General features: G+C 32.2%; 2 protein-coding genes and 2 long non-coding RNA genes across 4 annotated transcripts; 1 reads left to right on the top strand and 3 right to left on the bottom strand.

Moving 5' to 3' along the window:
• Positions 1–588: 588 nt before the first annotated feature.
• On the bottom strand, positions 589–5,955 carry LOC141672144 (serine carboxypeptidase-like 20). Its single transcript, XM_074478645.1, has 14 exons — positions 5,607–5,955; positions 5,338–5,483; positions 4,499–4,575; positions 4,291–4,413; positions 3,911–4,013; positions 3,798–3,835; positions 3,620–3,721; positions 3,232–3,312; positions 2,914–3,153; positions 2,359–2,424; positions 2,164–2,285; positions 1,221–1,334; positions 1,034–1,079; positions 589–927 (listed from the first exon to the last, which is right to left on the bottom strand). Exons 1-14 carry the CDS (start codon positions 5,759–5,761, stop codon positions 844–846), a joined length of 1,497 nt encoding a protein of 498 aa, XP_074334746.1. The 5' UTR covers positions 5,762–5,955; the 3' UTR covers positions 589–843.
• Positions 5,956–11,765: 5,810 nt separating this feature from the next.
• On the top strand, positions 11,766–13,972 carry LOC141672816 (uncharacterized). The gene is made up of 2 exons (XR_012555714.1): positions 11,766–12,408; positions 13,446–13,972. It is a non-coding gene; the product is annotated as an uncharacterized LOC141672816 (long non-coding RNA).
• Positions 13,973–17,894: 3,922 nt separating this feature from the next.
• On the bottom strand, positions 17,895–18,442 carry LOC141672969 (uncharacterized). Its single transcript, XR_012555752.1, has 2 exons — positions 18,232–18,442; positions 17,895–18,121 (listed from the first exon to the last, which is right to left on the bottom strand). It is a non-coding gene; the product is annotated as an uncharacterized LOC141672969 (long non-coding RNA).
• Positions 18,442–18,897, bottom strand: LOC141673118 (transcription factor IBH1-like). The gene has a single exon (XM_074479852.1). The coding sequence runs from the start codon at positions 18,895–18,897 to the stop codon at positions 18,442–18,444; it is 456 nt and encodes a 151-aa protein (XP_074335953.1).
• Positions 18,898–25,796: the final 6,899 nt, after the last annotated feature.

Here is a 25,796-nt window from a genome sequence, read left to right as displayed (position 1 = left end):
TTTTTTTTTTTTACTAATTTGGCTTATTTGCCCAATTGAGTATCTGTTCTAACAAATTTCGGGGTGAGCTAGAGTCGAACTCAGAACCTCGGACGACAAGAGATAAGCCCTTAACCCTATCTCATCATTACTTAGATTTCATTATATTAAAAATGAATAATTCTAGACGTACCAAATTGGGACCCAAAATGGTTTCCAAATGACACGTGTCGTGATTTGATCGGTTACAACTCAACTAATAATAATGGACCATTGCATTAACATAAATTCTCCAAATAATATTCTCCCAAATTGTCAACTCATCAATGCCATGTCGTACCAAATTTTGGTATCCAATTTGATACCGGCACTACTCATTAAAAATACGCTCTCGGCAACATATGTTACTAAGAAATTCAAACAAATTATTAGGTTTAATAAATAAATTTAATCACACAACCAAGGAGGGGAACCTAGGTTAAAGTCCCGGCCAAACCAAAAAATTTAGTAGAGATTTTCTTTTTCCAAATTCTGTTTTTTATTTAAAATATCAGTAGTAAATTTTTTACAAGCCATGGCTAATATCAATTGTATGGATATTACTGTTTCCACATGATATTGTCCTTCACTATCCGAGCAATATTACTGTTTCCACATGATATAAAAAGTTATCAGTATATATCAAGCTTCTTGGGTACAAATGCAATAATGTCTCTTTATCAAATGCCGGGTGACTCATAAGTATATTTCTAGCACGATTAATCATCAGTTTTCATGCTAAGAGAATGACTTTAATTATAAATAAAAGAGTCTATGATCTATTCCTTAATTTGTACCCCCTCAGGACCATCATGATTCTTGATTTCATATCTTTTCCCCGGCAAGCCAACGGCTATAAAATGCCAGTGCCTCTGCGGGTTTATACTCAGGGACCGTATGACCAGAACCCTGTAAAAGTATCACAGACGATGGAAATGCATTCATAATCAAGGAAATGTATTTCAGGCGGTGAAGTAATATACAAATGGGAAGGGTTGTAGACTACTAGCTGTACCTTTACAGTGAGGAAAGTAAGATTGTTGCCGTAACCTTGGATGTACCTGGAGTCAACAAGTTATGAGACTGATTTTAGATTCTATGCAAATACTTTGTCATTCATTTTCATCTCATATAGATGGGAATATTGTGATAAATAAAAAATTATTTTAAAAAAAACCGGGGAATATGGAACTCATTCATACCCAGCAACTTGTTGTTTTACAATCCATGGCCTCCACTCGTCCACAATTTCGTATCCCATTGACCTTGTCCAGGCTTCACTTCCAGTGTAAGGGACACACATATCATGATCCCCACTGACAGAAGATTTAAGTTGAGGAAACAACCATCAGTAGCGGAACAAATTGCTATTTAATGTGATAAAGAACACAAAAGTGCAAAATATTTTTCGTATCGTAAAATATATAATTTAAACAGACTTAAGTGAAATAACCACAAGTACTTCCCTGTGACAAATCTCCGGCCCTTTCTACAGAAACCCTCTCTTTTTCTTCTTCTTTTGTCTTTTTTTTTATAAATTTAATAGAACCCCCACTTTCCAAAGGATCCGATCCACATTTGGGTAGATTTCTAATTGATTGAGGGTTGAAATCTCGGGAGGTGTTAGGTGTATGTGGAGGAAATTTACCCATGTGACTCGTGTTACAGGTCTTGTAAAGCTCATGTCAAGGGTATCTCCCTTGTATGCGGGACCTTCACTATTTAAAATGGATAGGAGACCAGACCTTCTTATCTACCTTTTATATAGGCAATTATAACTAGGAAGCTGATTTCTGTCAGGGAACCTTACACTAATTAAGAGTCAAGTAGGCGTATAGAATTATGTTTTTCTGATTAATCATAAAATGGCATACTTGTGAACATGATATATTAAATATAACAAAAATCTCAACGGTGGCTATTTATACTCGCATACAACATTAATATGGGTGATGACATACGCCTTTCGCATATGAAATTTGGTTTTATTTGCAAGCCAGTTAACTCGACTCCGGATTTGATGCCTGAGCTTCTACAAATGCTTGAGAAACAACCCTTTGCCTCTTAGTTCTATATTATAAAGTTCCTATGAACAGAGATAAGCAAAGACTAGAATACTAGTTAACATTGTGTATGAAACACTACCTGAATATGAGTGCCCGGATACCACGGGAAGTTAGGTTCCTGTGGTATTTGATCATACTCCCAGTATCATGCCTAAATAAAATTCTGCCGGTGCACAATTCCCATTCACCAGCCACACTTGCCTATTGTAACATATCCAAGTCAGTGAACTCACTGCTTCAACAGCTTTAAAAAGTTGAGATGGGTGAAACTTACAGGTTCAGCATGAATCGCTTTCCTAACTGTTTCATCATTTAGCCATGAAGTTGCAACTTCATCATCCTGAATTTTGAAATATAGTCATAAAATAATATGAGTACTTCCAGAAATGCGGCAAGCTATTTACTGTAAATGTGTTTTTTTTTGGTTGCCACAATAGGGCATATGAAGCAAATATATGCATTTGACTGGATAAAAACAAAGGACTGAATAGAAGTTCACTCTGGTTCTTGTTTCCCACTCTAAGAGAGGCTACTCTATATACTTTTGGTTTTGATCAAGGCTTTTTCAGATTGGAATTTTTAAAAGAAACCACGTGTAAATTTAATTTTTATAAATTTAAATGCAGACACGCAGATATACGTACATCATTTATGCAATAGAAAACTAAGAGATGCAGACATAAGGACTCACGGATCATTAACTGAGGGTGCCATAACCATTTTACCAAGCACAAATCAATTAAAATTTTAAATAATAAGGCGTTCTTATTATATGTGATTGTGAAAAGACTATTGCAGAAACCAGTATAAAAGGCAACAGAGTACTTACTGTGCATGGGACATTTCCACTGTTAAGAAGCTGTGGCCAAGTTGGAACAATACCGTCTCTCACCGAAGCTCTCAATGGCCATGCACGGCCAAACATTCTTGTTCTCACAGGAAGAGGTCTTTCAGTCTCCCCCAATTTTCTGAAGCTCTGGGGCAATCTCGAGGTAACAGTAGCGATCTTACTCTCTGAGCCATGATAACATGGTTCAAGAATATCATATATGTTTAAACCCGAGATTTCCTGCACTCAGTCAAAATGCAATTAATTAAAAGGACAACTTATATGAAGCTCCTAGAAAAACGTGTAGCAGCGCCTTACATTATCAACTTTCACAAGTTTGTTTTCACAGTTGTCACTTGCAGGATTATAAAAATTTCCTTCGCACTCAGTAATAACCTCCTGTAAGATGTTATAAATAGTAAGTACATTATATGCATATATAAATAAGAAAAGGTGATGAAATACAACTTTATAATTGTGTGAATTAGATGATGGCATATAAAGCTCCAACATGTGAAATACATTAATTAAATTTGTATCGAACAAATACATGGCATTACATTATTGTAGGTGATCAGTGGAGTTAAAAAGGTATAAGTGATGTTAATATGCGTCGTCATGGTACGAGAGAGGTTTTAAATACTCTTAACCGTAATATCTATATTGACTTCTTGTATTCTTTGAACACAATAGAAAAGCCACGCACCTGATAAAGTTCATTTGAAATGAGGCCCATTCCATGCGCAAATGGAACAAGGGCATTACCATCAAATTTGTCATCTGTACATCCATTTCCGACCATATAACCCTGTATGTGACATATTCAGTTGTAGCTTAAAGCCTGAAAACCTAGGTTTCAGCAGAAAAGTTCACAAATGACATACCTTGAAATTCACTACAGGCTTTACATTGGCATCAATACCTATAAAAAAAATCCTGAACTCAAGATATGTATTTTCCTCAGAGTATTTGCAGGTTTAAATATCGAAACAAATACCTTTGACCACTTCAAAGGACAGAGTTGGGACGTATATTCCCGCATATGATTCGCCGACAATATAAAATGGGTTGACAAGAAACTCCGGGTACAGCTCAAACCACTAAGCACACAAGCAGCAGTTAGCAGAAATTAGATGCTCGAGACTATAAAAATACGAAAAACATAATAACAATGGTTACACACCCTCTACTATGAGGTAGCACCTTTACTAGGAATGTTATTCCCTGTTTGGACTATTGAATCCTTAAATAAACCTTATGTTTTATTTAGGAGTGAGTAATCATCACCTCCCATTTTCTCAATCTCAATAATAATGATAATATTAATAGATATGTATGCTCTGTCATCCTCTACCTGCACCTATCCGTACTATATACCTTAAGGAGAAATTTGTGAGAGTCAATAGCGGTCGCTTGGTCACCAGTAATGTAGTCGCTTCTGTTCCCAGAATATGAGAATCCAACACCAGCAGGAGAGTCCAAATATATAATGTTGGAGACCTAGAATGCAAAAGCCATGAGCCAAAGATCAAGACATCAACAATGAGAGAGGGAGGGGTGAGGAGTTTAGTAATTGGATTATAACCTTGGACCAGCTGTAAGGATTCAGATGAAGTTTGGGAAGGCTGTTCTGTGACTTTCCCTTTTCGAAATTGAAGGGACCTGCAGAATACAGAAATGTGTATGATGTTACACTTTATTCCAAATTAATTGGTCTCCTTCCCTTTACCTCGTTTGGTCTGTTGTTTTTTAGTGTGTAGTGTCTACAGTACAACCCAAATTTTTCATACTAAATTATCTATTGATTTAAAGTAATAAAGATTTCATTAGTATGAAAGAGATAAGAACTGTAAAAAAGAAAAATTCCAATAGTGTATCATGCACTCACTTGAAGCACTCGATTTCAAGAATCCTTACAAAGCTAAAGTTCATTGATGAAAAGACTTGAAAGAATTTCTAGTCTTGACATGGAATGCCTTACACTAATATTGAGCCTAAAGATTTAATAATATAACATATGTTAAACATGATATTATAACCCAATTTAGTCATTATCCTAATTCCTCAACATTTTAGGAGTTCTAGTATCTTGACAACATAGAAATCCAGCTTCAATGAACGACAGATCAAATAGCAACAAAATGTAGTGGATCGATAAGTTTGGAACTGATCATAATCATATCCAAACTTTAACCACAGAAAAGAATGTAGTCTACAGTTTCAATGCATCTAAAACAAGAATTCAATTCAAGTCCAACACACACATGTAACCTAACTGAACTACACAAGCATTTAAAGACAGATAAAAAATATTTTCGGTCAAACTTTCTTTGATACAATCCCAATATACAATTCAGTCACATTAATCAGAAACAGATAGCATTATCATCGAAAGAGACAAGAAACTGAATAGAAGAATCATACCATGCTCATAAACAAAACCATCAAAGCTAGAGCAACCAGGGCCACCATTAAGCCAAAGAACCAAAGGATCCTCAGTTGGGCTTCTCTCAGAGAGAACAAAATAGTAAAACAATTTCTTGCCATCAGCTCCACCTATTGGCACATATCTTCACCCAAAAAAACAAAAAACAAACAAAACCCAAGAACAAATACAATTAAGCATGATCAAGAAACCAATAAATCAATGAAATAGTATCAACAACAGCTAAAAACAAAAAAATAAAGAGTACCCAGAATAGTGTTTGGAAGGAAAAGTTCCATCAAAACCAGGAAGATGAGTGACTAAACAACTTTCAGGAGCAGATTGAATCAAAACCACCAGGCTCGATAAAATGCAGAAAAAGAAAGCTTTTGGTCTTGACAAAAATGATGCATTAACAGCCATGATAAGTGAATTGAATTGTGTTGGGGGAGTTAAGTAAGACTTAAGTGTTTGAACTGGAAGTTACAAACATAAATATTACTACTTGCTGTTGTTGTAGTTGTCTCTTGCTAGAAGTGTATTTAAATGACAACTTTTGGAAAGTTGGCTTACAAGCTACTTAAAGCATGCCGTGGATTCCATTTTTTTGTGTGCTTCGGTTTTAGTGGCTTAAACCAAAGCCCCCCAATCTTTTCATTCTTGTTTTCTTTGGGTTTCATCTGCAAAATTTTATTGCGAGAATTGCATTTTTCAGCTCTTATATTTGGTCAAAACTCAATTTTGTATATTTTTTTTCATAAATTGCAGTTTGCATCCCCTTACTTTGAAATCCGTTTCAACATGCACCCTTTTTGCCTAATTTTTTAGTTCAAATTGTTGTCTCCGACAATATATATCATCTTTTTCTTCAATAATAGATTATATATGTTGTTGAAGACAATAAATTGGGTAAAAAAATTGACAAAATTTGACAAAAATGGTGCAACTTGAAGCACAATTCAAAATAGGGGATGCAAACGGTAATTTATGAAAATAGGTATACAAAATTGATTTTTGATCAAATATAAGGGTGTAGAATGTAATTCTCTCAATTTTTATATGACTCGTTATTATTCTTTACGGATTATTTTCTTCATTCGATTTTTATTTTTTATTAATCGGCAAATATTTTTCGTAAATTAAAATGTTTGACTATACAATTAATTTTGATTATCTAATTTTATTTATCATCTGTAATAGAATTGCCATGAAATTTTAATTTAAAAAGAGTAATTTATGCAACTAGCATGACGAGAATAACTCATTTAGTAAGAACTTATTACTTATCCTATAAGATTGTGATTTTAAATTTTTGTGAAAAAAACGGTGTTAAGGGTATTAAATTGATTTAAAAAAAATTACAAAATATCACGCATCATATTTTTATTGACTATATTAAAGCGAATTAATAAAATTATTTCATTCTTGTGCCATTTTTTGTACATTACTCATTAGCTGGATTGTACTACTCCCTCTGTTTTTTATTATATCATGTTTAATTTTTGACACATATATTTAGGAGGGTTGACCACATAATTAGAATTATTATTATTTTTTTAAAAAAATCTGATTAAAAATCTGAGATAAAAACTTTTATTCATAAAAATAATTTTTTGAAAAAAATTATTTTAACTATAGGTTGAAACCTCTTAAACATGTAAGGCAGAAAGTCAAACATCATGTATTAAAAAACAGAGGGAGTATTAAACAGATTCACCTACATAATTTTTTGTACACATCATTGACTTAATTATGATATCTCATCATAGTGACCAATCCAACCTAGCTATTTTAGATAAAGTAATTTTTCCATAAGTAAACATGCCTTATAAATTGATACAATCACATCAATAATACATATTCATGATGCGTATGTTGTGTATTACGTGACATAAGTTGAAATTAAATTACTTAACATGACATACACGCAACTTTATAAACAAAGGATTGGATACGTATGTTGTGTATTACGTGACATAAGTTGAAATTAAATTACGGAACATGACATACACGCAACTTTATAAACAAAGGATCTCATAATTTCAGGTGTCTTGAATATCACGTATTATAGGCGCATTCTATAACCAACAAACATATATAATTTTATATAGAGAACATATATTCAGGACGAATAGGTCGTAAGTTACGTGACTTGAGTCGAGATTAAATTGCGGGATCATGATACTCACGCAAATTTATAATTAAAGTATTTCACAATTTTGGTGCCTTAAATATCACGTATGCTGGCCACATTCTACGGTCAAGACCATCCCCGCAAATTAATACACGAATAATATATATTCAGGACGCACATGTCATGAGTTATGTGACTAAAGTCAAAATTAAATTGCGGGATCAAGACATACACGCAAATTTATAAACAAAAGATTTCATAGGTGCCTTGTATTTTCTAGCCAAGACCACCAGGACATGCATATGAGAGCATTTTCAAAAGCAGTTGTAAATATATTTCCAAATTTTGTCAAGTCAATATATATATATATTAGTTTTTTTTTTCTTATCTCTTATCCCTATCATCTCTAGCAACCTTTTTTAATTTACGTGTCAATAGTTGGCAAACCTAATAATTGTCAATATGATCATTACATTAGTACAATAAAAAGAAATTGAAATTTGAAAAGAGTTGGATATATTTTTTGGACAATAATTATATTTAACTAAATAAGAAAGTTATCAAGTTTTGACAATCTTGTCGATAATATCTTAATAACCCCATAATTCTAATAGGTTAGACCGCTAAAATTGTCATGGCACATTAGAATTGAAAACCTCAATGGTGTAATGACATGGAAGGGGTTTGTTACATGTCCTGTTAGTCATTTATTCCAGTGGACTGATAAATTAGCAACAGAAGCTGTTTTAAACTTTTGGGTCCATTCTCAAGTTGCTGGGTAGAGTTTGACCCTTTAGCAATCTTATAATGGATCACATTGCACCTATATCCAGAGGTGGTCAGAGAACAAGAGCCCAAGAAAAGACAAGTACATACAATAAATATTAAAAATAGAAAAGAGTAAGAACGATCTCGCTTATTATACGATATCATATAAAGTAATTTTTTCGCAACTAAACAAGTGTTATAAATTGATACATTCACATGAATAACATATATTCTGGATGCGTAGATCGTGTATCACGTGACTTAAGTCAAAATTACATTACGGGGTCATGACATACACGCAACTTCATAAATAAGGGTTTTCATAATTTCAGGTGCCTTGAATATCACGTATTATAGATGCATTCTATAACCAAGGCCACCCTTGCAAACACATACATTTTATATAAAGAACATATATTCAGGACGTGTAGGTTGTAAGTTACGTGACTTAAGTCGAAATTAAATTACGGGATCATGATATCCACGCAAGTTTACCATTAAAGTGTTTTACAATTTTGTTGCCTTAAATATCATATATTCTAGGCACATTCTATGGTCAACACCATCCCCGCAAATTAATACATGAAGAACATATATTCACGATGTGCAGGTCGTGAATTACGTGACTGAAGTTGAAATTAAATTACGGGATCATGACATATACAAAAATTTATAGACAAAATATTTCATAGGTGCCTTGTATATTTTAGTCAAGCCCACCACGGTATATGTATATAAGAGCATTTCCAATAGCACTTGTCAAAATATTTCCAAATTTTATCAAGTCAATATATATATATATATATATATATATATATATATATTAGTTTTCTATCTTATATCTCCTTTCTATCATCTTTGGCAACATTTTTTAAAATTACATTTCAATTGTTGACAAATCTAATAGCTCTCGATATGATCTCTACATTAATACAATAATGTTGGATATACTTTTTTGGACGAAAATTACATTTAACTAAATGAGAAAGTTGTCAAGTTTTTGGCAATCTCGATTAACAATATTTTGACAACCCATAACTCTAGCATGTTCGGTAACTAAAATTATCATGCCACATAAAAATTAACAACTTCTTGAAGACCCACATTTAAGATGCTCTGATAACCTGATATGGAAGGGGTTTGTTACATGTTCTGTTAGTCAATTATTCCAGTGGACTGATAAATTAGCAACAGAAACTGTTTTAAACTTTTGGGTCCATTCTCAAGTTGTTGCATTACACCAATATCTAGAACTGGTCCAGAGAATAAGAGCCCAAGGAAAAGACATGAACATTTGTTATATTATAAGTAGATAAAGTAAATGCTGCCAGGCCCAATAATAAAGAAAGTAGAAAGTTGAAAACATGGAGGGCTTGCTCCATAATTGTACGCCTGCTAAGTTAGGTGGCAAAGAGATTAATCTGCCATGCCATAAGCAATTAAGCATGCTTATGGAGAATGAATCCTCACTAATCATAGATTAGTTTGTTTAAGCCATGCTGTAAGCATATTCTGAAACCTTAAATCAATATGTACACTAACTCACAGATCATGTTAATTCTTGCTATAAATGTTTAAAGAATTCAACTGCAGACAAAGTAAGAATGTTTCAGGGTGTTTTTTAACCTACTAACTGTTCTATTATGCAGCAGATATATAAGAGAAGAGACCTGCAACTGCAAGAAGCAGACATATTGCCAGACAAGATGAACATGGTCAAGTTGGCAACTTTGACCCAACATGATAAACATTGCCTTGCGATGTCTATACTCTAAACATACACACTAGCCGTATTCCTAATACGACAACCAAAGAACCATCTTCACACCAAAACTTTACAATAATATTGTGCTTGTGCCTGTTAATCTTGATTTAGTGATGCATGTCAAGATATATACATGCTAATTGTACAATGTATACTCTCCTTTTCCATGACAACGAATGACAGTTGCAACCATTTGTTTGCTATAATCTTTCACAGATAGGTTTAACACCAAAATTTTTCGTATATAGAATGTATATAATCCATTCACACTTAATGAGAATCCATTACAAGTGTCGAGGGAATTTTATAACTAGTGTCGCAAAAATGGTTAATAACAATAACTTGTTAGAGACCAATTTACCTATATTCTATACAGTTTAACATAAATGAGAATGATGTTTAAACTTGCCCTAATATATAACAATATACAAGACTTAAATGGTTGTTTTAGCAAGTGATTAAGAAACATAAATGGCCCAATATAACAAGTACAATCTTGTCTCATATTCACATGGTCTCCTCAAAATTTCACACAATAATTCACACTACACATTCATTCAAATCTTGAATTATTTTTGATAAAAAATAATACAAATAATGTATAGGACCAGACCCCTTTTGTCATTAATGGTAGAGGGGGTCTGTGTAGATCAGAACAAGGTGATTGGTGGTGACTGGTGAGAAATGAAAACTATCTTTGGATTCATCTGCCAGCCTCTCAAATCCCAACCACAACTTTGTAACTTGGTTCATGTCATAGTATTATACTTCTCTTATTTTTATTATCTCCTACTTATCATCTTCTTCATTCTCATGCTTATCAGAAAGTAAAGTATCATCCTCCTCTAGGTCCTAGCTACAACAAAGGATCCTACTCATTTCACTAATATTTACTACTCCTTCCGTCCCTAAAAACGTTTCCTTTCTAAAAACGTTTCCTTTTTGTGTTGGATATGTTTGTCAATGCACACTTTTGATTGTTAATATTTTTAATTTCGTATTAGTTTTAAATATTAAAACTTCATTGTATTAAAGTACTCATAAATACGGATTCAACAAAATCACTCATGACTATGTATGATCTTATAGATCAGACGTAAATTATTAGTCAATCGTTTAACATAAACAGTATAAAAAGTCAATATAGGAAATACATTATGGTGCGGAAGGAGTATCTAATATAAAGTGCTTTCAAAATATATTTTTTAATTTTAGTTTTTTAATAAATTATACTAAATATTGAAAATATATTTCATATATTTTCCAAACTTCGTGCTCATTTTAGATTAAATAGCCGGATCAAAATTACTTTATATATCTTAAATTAGATAAGTATCATAAGCACGTACTCACCTTAACTCGACATGAGATACAATAAATTTTAAATACACGAAATATATATTTATGAATAAAACATTTACGTACTCATAAACCTCCCTTATTACGTACTAAAATCTTTATTATATTTTAGACATTTTTATCTGTATCTCGTAAATATAAGATACATTTTCAAATATGAGTACAGTTGGATAACTCAAATAATTAAAAATTTATGTTCTGTCATTTTAGGTGCTCGGTTCAATGTTAACTCATCCCGAGAATTAACAAAATAGATACTCTTTTATAAACCATATACGTCAAAAAAAACATTCTCAAATATAGTAATCCTAGTTAATAAAACAATTAGTAAATTTTGGTGAATGTCCAATTTATATTAATAATGAGCTGCTAATATAAGTAGATATTTTTTTTATTTTCTATTCTCTCTGTCACTTCACTCATTACCTCTCTCTCTCTCTCTCTCTCGCTCAATCTCTCTCTCTCTGCTCCTGCTCTACTCTTAAACCCTAATCCCAAAATCCCCCAAAACAAATAAAAGCCCCTATGCTTTAAAAGTCAATCAACATGAAAACCATGAATTACCCTCATTTCTTCATTATACTCCTCTCAGCTCTTTCAATTTCAACCCATTTACAAGCTCTACAATCCTCTGAATCAGTAACAATTTATGATTTACTCAAATCTTACCATTTACCCAGCGGTTTATTCCCAAAAGGTGTTAAAGACTTCAGCTTTGATGATTCTGGAACCTTCCAAGTGTATTTAGACCAGCCTTGTAATTCTATGTATGAGAATGAATTACACTATGATCGGAACATTTCGGGTGTTTTAACTGTGGGTAAAATTGATCAGCTTTCGGGTATTTCGGCTAAAGATTTGTTCTTGTGGTTTCAAGTTAAGGAAATTCGGGTGGATATTCCTAGTTCTGGATTGATTTACTTTGATGTTGGTGTCGTTTCTAAGCAATTCTCTTTGTCTTCTTTCGAGACTCCGAAAGAGTGTTTGGCTGTTCAGTTATTGGAGTCTCGAGAATTTATCGAAATGGCTGATGCTGATTCTAAGGTCTTTCTATCTTTATGCTCATTGATTAGCTAAATTGTGTAATGCTATAAGCTGCATTGGTTTTTGATAAGCTGTAATTGAGCTGGCTTGTGAATTATTGGTTTGCGGTTTGTGTTTTATTATTGAAATCTTTGATTATTGGAAATGTTGCGATACTGATACTGCACTGAATGAATTTAGTTACTTAGGCTGGTTTTTATGTGGCAGAAAAATTGTAGTATTTCTGTTCCAAATTTTACGTAGTGGTCTTGGCCTCAGTGTTTCCGTTTTCTGTTGAATTGTAGGCCTGTCATCTTGCTATTGATGATGAATAACTTGAGGGTTTTGATTTAGTTAGTCATTGTATGTGATACATTCTAGGTTGATGATTAAAATATATATCCAGACATCAGATGTGAGTTGATATTTGGCAAGTTTGTAACCTTCCTGCCCTACCTTGTAATTTTTGTTGTAGATTATTTTGGGTGACAATGTGAAATAAGAGGTTCAAGTAATGACCTTCGACCCTTACATCGTTACCCACCTGAGACAGAAAAAATGCTATTCGGGACACAAGTTTGAATTTTAATTTATAGTATGAGTATCTTTTTGTTGTTCTGTGAAGTTCCCACACAGTGCATAAGATAAAGTGAGATTCTGCGGGAAAAAGTGAAAATGTGTTGTTTAAGAATAATTGTCGGGATTATGTAATAAATGTTTAGCTTACTGCATAGAACAATTGTCGGGATTATGTAATAAATGTGCAGCTTACTGCACACGGGCTAAACTTGTTCTTTACTGAGCAATTGGCGGATGGCTGCGCGCCAAAATAAATGGGGACACGTGCTTGGATCGTGTCTGCCCTCTTTTATTTAAAAGCTAAATCGCCATGCCTATTTAAGAAATTATGAGCCGTAATAACTTTTAAAATTTTCAGTATGTATATTCAGCGGTGCACACTACGTTTAGCTTCTGCACCTTATACTGGTTGTAGTAGTATATGTTCAGTTAAATGATCAATTTTAGAAATTTAAGCTGATCTATTTATTTGTTTGCAGAGATCGTCAGATGGAAATTTCAGATATCAACTTTATCACAAAGATTTGGCAAGGGCTATTCTATAAGATGTTGAAAGTGGCAATGAGTCAAATTTTGAAAATGTTCAATCAAATCCATGAGTATTTCTTGCATTGTAATTTGTACATCTGTCTTAAAAGAATTCTGGTTTAGCAGGTCTGTCTCATGTTTCATTTAAGTGTGCTTGCTTGCGGATTTTGGTATATAGAATTAGGAGTCTGCAAGTTAGTTCCTGTTGCATCAGCGGTTAATGCGGTAAGTTTCTGGAGGAGTGTCTTTGATAGCAATGTCTCTCCTCTTAAAGGCTTAGAGGACATAGAAATGAAGAAGGCGAGAAGTTTTTCTTTTGATGTTAAATCCATTACAAGTATTTGTGACCATTTACTGCGATCAAGTCTTTTTCTCTGTTTTTTTGTTGTGTGAATGTTTCTTGGTGAAGCAGACATGATTCTTTGCTGTAAGAGTGGAACAAATAATGGAAAATACAAGTAATCTGTGTTGGGATGTATTTAGGCATGCTCTTTCATGTTCATTTATCGAGTTACCATCATGTCTCAAGTACTTTTCTTTTTCCATTTGATATTAGACTATTAGTTAATATCCTGGGCCTACCCCTGCTGCGGTGTAATCAATCTTACAATAAATCGAATCCTCTTAAATTATTTGATATTAGAATGATAAGTTATTATTCCCTTTGCTCTTGCAATATAAAGTTTGTATACATGGGTGCAAAAACTGCTTACATGAATAGTCGATATTTAAAAAGCTCTTGGGCATGGGCCAAGAGGTTCCTAGGCGTCTTTCTACTTTCGCTGGTCATTTAGGAGCGCTTATGTACTATTGATAAGCCATGGTTGTCACAGATACAAGATTTGTTTGGTATGTGGTATGGTGTCAGGAATGTTTCGTGTACAATTTGTGTGCTCTGTGGTCATTTTGTTCTGATTGCTAGTAGGGAGGATAAATTGTCAATCGTATTCTGATCAGAGCCAGGGTGTGGTTTAGACAGCTAGGCGGTGGCATGGTACACATATTGTGAGTGTTTCTCTGTGCATTTTTTGCTGCATTTATATACCTTCTTTGGCAGGAGAGAAACGAATAGAGGTTTGACCTTTTGAGTTTACATTCCTATCTTTGCAACGAAATTTTCCTTTGCATCGCAATAACCTGTTTCTCTTGTAGTGACTGTCGGAGTCATAGAGTGTCGGACTTCAGAGAAGTAATCTCTGATGCGTCTTGTTAATTTTTTAGCCGAAGTTTCAGTTTGACGCATTTTGGAGATTTGTTGATAGTCCTCCTTGCATTGCTTCATCCTTTTTCCAGTGTGGTGTTCAATGTTTTTCCGATATCTGTTTTTACTCTTTGGTTGTTAACGCCTTAAAGGTACTGTTTTGTACGATCTACATGAGAGTACGAGACTAAGAAGTGGAGTGAGCATAATTATAAGTTTATAACGCCTTCAAGGTAATGTTTTCTGGGAACTCATATAACTTCACAAGGAACTTGTTGAGATTGATTGCCAAGCTGAAGCAGGTCTAATTCTCAGTTGGGCCATCAGTAGATTGTTGATGGACTACATATCCATGGGCTTTCACTTACCATAAGTTGTAGCCTCAAGGTGAGGTCCAAATTATTTTATTGTCAATTTGTTTTATTAAATTCTGAAAAACCTGGTACGTATATGTTAAATTAAAATATTTTCATTAGCAAAAAAGCTAAATGAAGACAGAAATCAACAACAGAAGAATTAGCGAAGTTCATTTGCGTGTTGTAATTCGAGTTGTTGAAAATTATAAAAATAACAATTAGCAATTAATATAATAATAGAAATAACAATAAATAAGGGTCGCAATACCAATATTGATTTGGGGATTTATTAGGCACACAAGTGATGCTTGGTCAAAAACAACATGTTTGGTTGATGATTGAGGAAAGAATGCATTTCATCAATGATTTTGGCTACCATCTCAGCCAACTAGGGCAAGAATACTTTAGCACGATTGAATAAGTCAAATGTTTATGAATTTATTCTCCGTTTCTCAGTTATTTTTGTCAAAAAAAAGGACAAGATATAAATAAAAGAATGAATCGTCAAACATTTTTAAATCATAAGTGACGTATTTTTATTCGTGAAAGGTATATGTACACACGAAGGTTCTATCTTATTTATGAAAAATACAAAAAACAATATTTTCAAAACATGGGTTTTGGATCAAAAATCTTACCATCAATTTGTGGAGTATCATTTTTGCTTTTCATAAAGTCAATTTGATTTAAGATTTGTTAAAAGTAGCTAGATTAGATGTTAAAGAAATGTCTTGTCTTGTCTTTGATAATAATAAAACCTAAGCACTTGGTTGAGGATTGAGAGGTAATGATGCATTATTATTTTGATAAATATGATTTGAGATGTATTATGGAGTGTGTACTAGGGGTGAGCAAAACCAGATATCTGGTCCGATTTAAAATTAAAACCGGATATTCGGTTTTTCGGATCGCTAAAATTACATTCCGTATCTGGATCCGATTTAATCGGATATTCAGATATTCGGATATTCGATTAAACCGGACCGGAAATTGGATTATCCAGATTCATTTAAAACTTCCATTTTTTAAAAAAAATTATGATTTACGTGATAAGTAATACATATTCGAGTTCTGAAACTGATGATGCATGAAACTATACTTTTGTCATCATATTATTAGTTGGGAAAAATAGTGACACGTAAATTAATTCAATATAAATATTGATTGTAAATTAGCGAACATGATCAATATAAACATATTTCTAATTGCACACTTATATTAAATTTGTTCATATTTATTTTTTAGAATACTCGTCAAACATAAATTATTATTTATTACCATCACTTATGTCAAATTTGCAAGCATGGTCAATATAAACTTGTTAATATTGATATTACACAATTATATCAATTTTTTTATGATATTAATGAAGGAATGATGAGTAAATTAGATATTAAGCTGAAATTTTGAAAGTTCCAGAGGGAAACCGTCATAATGTCGCTAAATATTTTTAAGAAAAAATCTAAAATAAATATAATTTATCATGTATTTATATATATAATTTGATTTTTATTAAAAAAAGTAAAAATCGGATCGGATCCGAATATCCGGTTTTATGAAAAAATATGATCCGGATCCGAATCTATAGAAAAAAACCGGATCGGATATCCGGTCCAAATTATTCGAATCGGATATCCTAATTATCGGATTTTTTAAATCGGATACCGGATATGCTCACCCCTAGTGTGTACTATTAGTAAGTAGAGGTGACCAAATGGCCGGTTTTCGGCCCGGACGTTAACCAGCTCGCCAAAAACTCATTTGACTCGGCTCGTTGCGTGTCGGTTAATTATTCGTCTAGTTATACAGGCCGTTCATGACTTAAGTTACTGATGAACCGGACCGTTAGAAATTCGGATCGGCACGATCGGCCCGACCGTGTGGCCGGCTATATTAGTAAGTACTGCATGGCTCTGTTTGTATCAACCAAAAGGCAAGCGAAGCAGCTTGTTTAGCTACAGGCTGTCTTTGAAAAAGCACAGACATTTTGCCTAGCTCGCATTAGTTAATTAGCCTAAAATTATTTTAATCAAACAATTTCCACCAGACTGCAACCACCATATCTATGCTTTCACATTTGAGATATCCAATGAAATAATGAAATAACTCGGTCGAATTTAGGCCGATTAAATTTATATAGTTGAATTTAGCATTACTTTTTTTAGTGACCCTCAAACAACATATATATATATATATATTTTTTAAGTTTTACAAAATAATTATTATTTTATACTATATTAGGGTGTAATAATATAGATGAAGGTAAGAACTTCTATTATTCTTTTTTTTCCTCGAAAGCAAGTGATTGATCTTCTAATTCCAATTAAATTTTTTATTCATAAAAAGCAAAAAGTTACAATTTAGCCGCTTTATACCAAAAATAATAATTATTAGAGCAATATTCAAAGGGTAGAAACCCTTATACGTATAAGTGTGGGTAACATATCATAAATATAATTTATAAATATCATGTAAAAATTTCTTTGTTCCGATGATGCATTTCTCTTAACTAAAATCAGTATTTTAGAAAATTGGCCAACTCGGACGAGTACTCGAAAATCAGAGGTGAACCGATTCGTATTTAAACAAGTACTCGGCCCGAGAACTTGGAAATTGAATTTGAATCAATTCGGATTTAAGCAAAAATACTCGTAAATCGGTCTATTACTCGAATTTTGGGGTAATCGAGTAGAAACGATTTCGAGTTTTACAGCATTGGCTAAAATACTAGTGGGGATGTTTTGATCATATTTACAAAGTCTTTGGCAATTTTGTTTCAACTTAATTAAGCATTTTTTTGCCAGAAAATTCTAAAATGTAATTTGATGTGTTCAAGAGAGAGATAGGGGGAGATGGATGCAGAAGTACACTTAAAATATTTACAATTCAAACTTCAAACTCTCTACCTCCCAAGCAGACAAAGTATATACCTCCTGTATACAAAGTTTAAGGTAAAAAGAAAAATCACTAGACACCATGTATGATATATAGAGCACCAGCAGAGAAAATCCAATCACAATATATATACAAAACAAAACATATCCAACTTGCATCAATTCTGATGACCTATCTGCAGAAAAACAAAAAATAACATTCTAATCACTGTAATCTATATATTTCTACATATATATCTCGAAAGTATAAAATTTGCAGTGCAAATTTTGCATATCCTCAAAGTACCTCTTTTTAGGGTATCAGAAACTTGTTCCACCATTTGGCCTTTAAACTGATCATGTTGAATATGCACACACACTATTTTCAACATTTCATTAATAATTTATTTGCAGTCACTCTCCAATCTGGGACTGTGTAAGCACTTATAATCACAACAAGTATATATGAGAAACATGATAACATATATATATATATATGTTGGTATATTATAATTACTTAATTAACAGGCAGAGAGTAAAGATGGAGAATATCTTTCATGACCTCAACTTGTGTGGAAAGACACTTTATATAATGAGCTGTTTCATCCAGTAAGCTCTTTGTATCCAGTCCTTCACCTCCAGGAACTATTTCCCTCAGCTCTTCTGTTTCACTTTCACCACAGTAGCTATTAATTCTTCTTCTAGGGTTTCCAATTTTTAATCTTCTTGATCTCACCATCTGTCGACGCCTGCGAATCTTCGAAAGCATGGCCCGGCTCCATGCTCTTTTAGACCCCACTGTAGCTGCCATACACATGTTTGCAGCTTGTTTAATCTCAAGGGATCTTCTAGCACTACTACTGGAGCTGGATCTAGCTGTTGTATACCTGGTGTTGACTTGTTTTAGGGCTCGAAGAAACCTATATGTGAACCTTGTTTTGATTGAGTGCTGATTTTTAGGGTTTGGATTCATGGTATATAACATAAATGGACACAAGATTTAGGGTTTCTGACACAAGAATATAAGATTTTCTTCTGACACAAAGGGGCCTCTCTCTCTCTCAGCAATGAGAAGGGAGGACAAAAGGGATTCACTTAATTCTCTGACACAACGTACGTGTGTGTTTATATATACATGTGCAGTTTTTGTGTATTATCTTTGAACATACCTAAACAGAAGTTTTAAACAAATATGTATGTAGAGAGAGAAATCAGAAATGTATAGTGAATGAAAAGTCAAATAAAAGGAATGAACGAGTGAATAGAAATTAATATGAAGAAAGGAAGGAGAGATTAGATATGGGAGGTGACAAAATGAAGGAGACTTAAGAATCAATCCCCCTCTTAATTATGAAGATAAGATAATTAGATATATATAAATGGTTGTGGTAGTTGATAAGTATATTTATAAATAAAATTAGACAATGGTTATGGTAGTAAGTATATTTTATAAATAAAATAAATATTCCGTCTTTGAGAAATACCAATATATCATATTTTAAATAGTTTTCGAAACAGTTTCTAAATGATGAGTTATTATCGTATTATTGCCTATATATGACTGTCGTGTAATTTAATTTAAGAACATTTTTGAATTATTTTTGATGTTTGTATCAATGTTCGGTGTTCAAAATGACCGAAATTAACATTTATACGTTATTTATTTAATAATTTAAGAAATATTAAATATATGTTAAACTAGACTAGACAATATTTTCTTTTTTTCTTTTTTTTTTTTGCTAAACGCGCGACTAGACGGTATTTTTTAATATCACTACAACAAAAAAGGATATTTTTGACAAAAAATTTATGACAGAATATTTAAAATTTTATATATATAATATCGGTCTTTCTTCACTAACTCCAATAAAAATGGGCTTTTTTTATTGGTGGAATTGATGTGAATGCACGACAACATTAACATTTATTATTCAACGACCAATAACAAGAGCCCATTTTTACGAGAGTTAGTAACTATTGTGTGCCTTAGGCACACCATAGAAAATCTCATATAATATTATGTCAAAAATAAATTAATTTCATAAAAAATCAATGACAAAAGATTATAAAAAGAGAGAGTAATAAGAATATATTTAATCTATCATTTTCAAGATTTGTGGATTTAGAGGGGGTGAAAAGTGATTAGCTCTAGAAGTGGGGCTTGAAAGGGGCAACCACCATATGATCGCACATGGTTCCATTACCCACTTGGGATTATGTGGTGCACATATTTCTCTATTTAATTTTTTAAGAGAACTAATTTAATTAATTAGCTTAGTTTAAGGGGCTGTTTTGCTGTCTTAATATTGGTTGATTGAAAAGTGACCCCCGCATGGGCGTTTGCTTAATACTCCCTCGGTCTCTTCCAATTGTTTACATTCCTCAGGAAGTGTCCGGCACGCATTTTAAAGTGCATAAAAAGTATAGTTTTGTAACTTATTTTTACAATTTTCTTTTAATGAATAAAAGTTGAATGTTTTAACTTTTATTCAGAAAAACAAAATTGTAAAAGAAATTTACAGAACTATACTTTATATGCACCTTAAAATGCGTGTCGGACACTCTCTAAAAAATGTAAATAATTGAAAGGGACGAAGTAAGTATTTAACGTATAGCAGTTGTTTTGGCAGGGATAGGAGGGTGGTTGATTCATGCTGTGTTTCATCTCTTTCATGTGGAAGACAACAAGTATCTAATCACTTAAATCATCCCCCATTTACAAGAATAAGATCAAATAAATTGATTCGAGAATCAGTTCAAATTCCTGCAACTGTTGAGTACTGTGGAAGTTTATATTTGCTCTGTTGTGTTGATGTGTGGATACACACACCATGGTCAAGACTCATGACTCTCCCAAAAAACTTGAACTTTTACAAAATTTGTAAATAATAGATTAATTATATACAACACACTTATTAAGAGATGTCGAATTTATATTCCAAGAGTTCAGATTGATTTTTTTTATGATTCTGCTATAATTTTTCATGGATAGAAAGTTTTCTTTTCAGCGAAAAAGAAAATTTTAATTTCACAAAAATTATAACTGAATCGTGAAAAGAAAAAAAGTTTTAGTATGTGCCCTTAAAATGTAAATCAATATTCGTGAAAGAAAAAAAAATGGTATGAGCCCTTAAAATATAAATCAAATATTATAACTTATTTTATATTCAAATTACGTGTAGTTCAGATATTGAAATATAAACAATTACAAGGAATATCTTTGAGCACGATTGGATAGCTTCAGTGGTAAAGAGTTTATCCTCTGAAAATAGATACTCATTTCTAAGGTTATAAGTCATATTTAGTCAAAAAAAAAAGAAGAAGGAATATCTCAAAAATAAAGTGGAAACAAATTTGAGGGATATAAAGAGTAAAATGTTGCTAATTATCAACCCATATTTATATATATAGAGAGAGAGTAAAGTTTTATGTAGTCCATTTTTTCCATATATGAGTAGTGCTAGGTACCCCAAATATCTTCCCAAAAAATTTATCAAATGGCGTAGTTGACACATGGCTGATTTTAATTCGTTGGCGCATATAAATGCACGTTGGGTCTCATATCATTATTAGAAAGGTTGGCGCATATAACAAATGAGAGAGATATAAAGAGTAAAATTTTGCGAATTATCAACCCATGTATATATAGAGGAAGAAAAAAGTTCTATGGAGACCATATATTTATCGGAGATCTCGGAGACCACCTATGTTCTGCAATCAAAACACTATCAAATATACTATTATGTGTAGTATATTTTACGAATATCACTAATTCATTAAAATTGTTGAATATTATTTAAGTTTAATAAGTATAATACATACGTTCTGCAATTTGAACGAATGTTCTGCAAACTAAGCATATTTTGTAATATTTTACATGCAGTACATGTATGATGTTGAAGATTTTGAATAAAATAATGATATTTGTAAAACATAATTCGTAAAATAATACGTTTTGCAATATTTTTATGCAAGATTTTAGTTGCAGAACATAAGTGATCTCAATGGTTTCAAAAAAACGTATTCTCCGTAAAATTTTAGTCTATATATATATGATGTGAATCTTAGTCAAAATGCAAGATTGCAGGTCCGCGCATGAATTAGAAATGATCACGGATATATCATCTTTAGATGTTAATTGCGTTTTCTTAACGCGTAAATCACGAGATTTGAAGAGCATCTCATCACTTTGCCTCTTGTCCCTATATTATTGTTGTATATAATTTATTTTGCTACGCGTTGCCATAGTCGTCGTCTCTATATCTTGACCAAGAAGCAAGGAATAACTCTCTTTTTATCAAGTGAAATATCATTAATATCTCTATGTATATATATTGTATTTTGCAAATTGCAAGGTCATCTAAATGCAAATATGTTCTAGCAAGCAAGAGTCATATTCCTTGTTTTTTTTTTTTGCTTTTTTAAGCAAGTAAAACTCATTTAAACGACAGACTCTGACTTAGGAGATATAATCACAATTTTTTCCTCCTTGCAATTCGAAGTTGTGATGAAGAGTATAGTTATCTACTCTTTAATCTCTGACTTAGGAGATATAATCACAAATTTTCCTTCCGTGCGATTCGAAACTGTGATGAAGAGTATAATTATCTACTCTTTAATCTCTGACTTAGGAGATATAATCACAAATTTTCCTTCCGTGCGATTCGAAACTGTGATGAAGATTATAATTATCTACTCTTTAACCAACTAAGTCAACCCTTGCGGACGGTTATTTTTTGTTTTTTAATACTATTTGTTTGAGAAGTGTTAGCTTCCTCCCAATTAGTTAGTTGCTGATTTTAGTTGCTGATTTTTTTTCAGATGACGTAACACAACATTATGTAATCATTTATAAGTGTACATGCAAATGCATGTCACATTTTATTATTAGAAATTATTAGAAAATTATTAAATACTGTTACTACATGTAAGCATTTTAAAAATATTTTGAGAACCAGTTCAGGTGACCAGCATTTTCCTTTTTATTTTTAACAATGATTTGTATGTATTAAGTTCAATGAGAGAATGAATTGTAGGCTTGTCCTATGAACTTCCTTTTGTATAGTTTTCCCCTTTCTTATAAAAATATATAAAAATTATATGCAAAGAAAAATGATCTGCTGAGCTCCATCAATAAATAAATAAAATAATACATGCTCAAATTTTTTATCAATACAGCTAATCCAATTTTCAGGACCACAGTTAATTATTGGTTGCAAATTGCAATAGATGCCTAGCTATAGCCGGTCTGAGAGCAAGTCCAAGAGTGTCCTAAACTCACGTCTTAAACTAGAAATTAAGGCATTTTGTTTAAATGAGTGCTCCAACCCTGTTCCAGTGGTGTCTTAAAACACTATGACATTTATCAAATGCCTCATTTTTAAGGCATCACTAGGCATGCCCTATTTAATTTATATCAATAAAAAATTTATTTCACTCTCATTTTACAAATCTCTTCTCTATCATTTTTTCTTTTTCCTCCAATGTAATTCAAATATAATATTATACTAATAATAGAGCACCATTATAAGACATATTGTTGAAGTTAATATGCAAAATCGTGTCTTAAATCACTAGGACATTACATTTCATTATATTTATTAGGCATCTAGTAGGCCATTATTATACTTGCTCTAATCTAAATTTTCTGTCTATAAATTTGCAGTTAATTTGAGAAAAAAATAAATGAAGTCCAAAATTTATGAAATTGATGACCAGAATTGAAGTTCATGTTTAGTGTTAATTACCGAGCGGCCAAGAATAAAAGAGCTCTTAATTTCACATGTTGTTTGCTCTGGAAATTAAAAATTTACTCCAAGCTCAAAGTTGCAGGTTAATGACATGTATCGTATTATTGCCAGTAATTATAATTAACGGTTTGTCTAGGATGTGTCCATCGGCAGATACTAAAAAAGTGTGATAGATAAGTTGTAAAAATTTGATTGATGGAGATTTTTGTGCATACAGGGGGTCCATCAGTTATTATTGAGCATTTCACCAATCAAATTTTTACAACTCATCTATAACACTTTCTTAGCATGTGATCATCAGGCACACACTAGAAAAATCCTTAAATTAAATCCTAGTCGACAACTACATAAAGGGCTAAAGCTACTTAATAAGATTGCTTGTGAGAACATTATCTTGTTATAGTCTAGCCTCACCTAACATAATTATGAAAGGAGATTATTGGCAAAGTAACCTAATCAAGATTAAATTATAGATAAATAGACTCTCTAACAGCATAAAAAAAACTTGAAGATAATGCATGTGATGGTGCTACGTATAATGCCAATAGTCTTGTGATGACCTCCAAGGCTACTGATTTGACATTGCACTTTCCTAAAGACTGATAGGCTTCTAGCTATGTACCCTAAAAGTGCTAGGACATAAAATCAGTCAATTTCAAAACCTAATTTCATATTACTAATCTCTTAACAATGCAATTTCATCTGATTTTGTTATTCCAGAATTTTTAATTCGATTCTCGTTCATTCCATTTTCAGAGAATAGAGATATCTGAAATGAAAATAACTTATCTTTTATTGTTCAAGATTTTGAGTTTGATTTTCACTCTTCCCGAAATTTCTGGAACATATATTCGAATGGCCTAATTATTTTTCAATAAAAAGACATTATTATTAATAAAAATGTTACATATATACGTATTATTCATTATGTATCCATGCACATGTCTGAGAAGTCGGCCATGAGAAATGACAGTAAGTACTAGCTAGCTAGTTACGATTATTGGCTACACTACATTGACAACATGTAAGCAATTGGTAGATAACCTTCAAATTTTGCAATATAATATTATTACAAAATTATATGAAGTCGACATGAGAAATGACATTAAGTACTAGCTAGCTAGATACGATATTGACAACACGTCATTTATCAATAGCCTGCAAATTTTGTAATATGATATTATTTCAAAATTATATGAGGTCGGTCATAAGAAATGACACTAGGTACTAGCTAGCTACTACATTGACAACATGTAATTTGCCAATAACCTGCAAATTTTGTAAAATGAGATTACGGGGGCCACATTATTCTTTTTATCATTATCTTTTATAATACTCCACAAGAGAAAAGGTAGTCAATATTGATAAATGAATAAGACATGTTGGAATATGAAAACAATGCATAAATAAAATTGATATTAAATGGAATGGAAAAAGAAGATATAAGAAAAAAGCACAATCAATTAATCATGGAAACGCACGCTTGGGTTGCGATTATTCCGTAACTTAATTGGTCTTCTTTGATAGAACATGGTAGGTCCTTATTTGTCTATCCGTTTGAATACAAGATGTTTAATTAAGTTTCAACAACATTACCCAAAGACTTTTAACGATCATATAAGGTTCTTTTTATATTATGTTTATGGTTATTTACAGCTATACTAGAATTATAAACGAGAGAAAAGTTTATATGAAGACTTCGGAAATCACCTATATTCTGCAATCAAAACTATCATAAAATATACTCCCTTCATCCCTTTCGATTGTTTATATTTTTAAGACAGTGTCCGACACGTATTTTAAGGTGCAAATAAAGTATAGTTCTGTAACATTTTTTACAATTTTATTTTTCTGACTAAAAATTAAAATATTCAACTTTTATTCAGAAAAAGAAAATTGTAAAAATAAGTTACATAACTATACTTTTTATGCACCTTAAAATACGTGTCTGACACCTTCTCAGAAATGTAAACAATTGGAAGGGACGGAGGGATATTATTTTATGAAATATATTCTTACGAATATCACTAATTCAATAAAATTGTTGCAGATCGTTTAAGTTTAATAAGTAGAATGTATATTTTATGCAAGCTGAACAAATATTCTGCAAACTAAACATGTT

Source organism: Apium graveolens, chromosome 7 (assembly GCF_009905375.1).
Source record: "Apium graveolens cultivar Ventura chromosome 7, ASM990537v1, whole genome shotgun sequence".
NCBI classification, from domain to species: Eukaryota; Viridiplantae; Streptophyta; class Magnoliopsida; order Apiales; family Apiaceae; genus Apium; species Apium graveolens.
The sequence above is the reverse complement of the archived record's forward strand: the minus strand, read 5'-3'. Positions and strand labels throughout refer to the sequence as shown.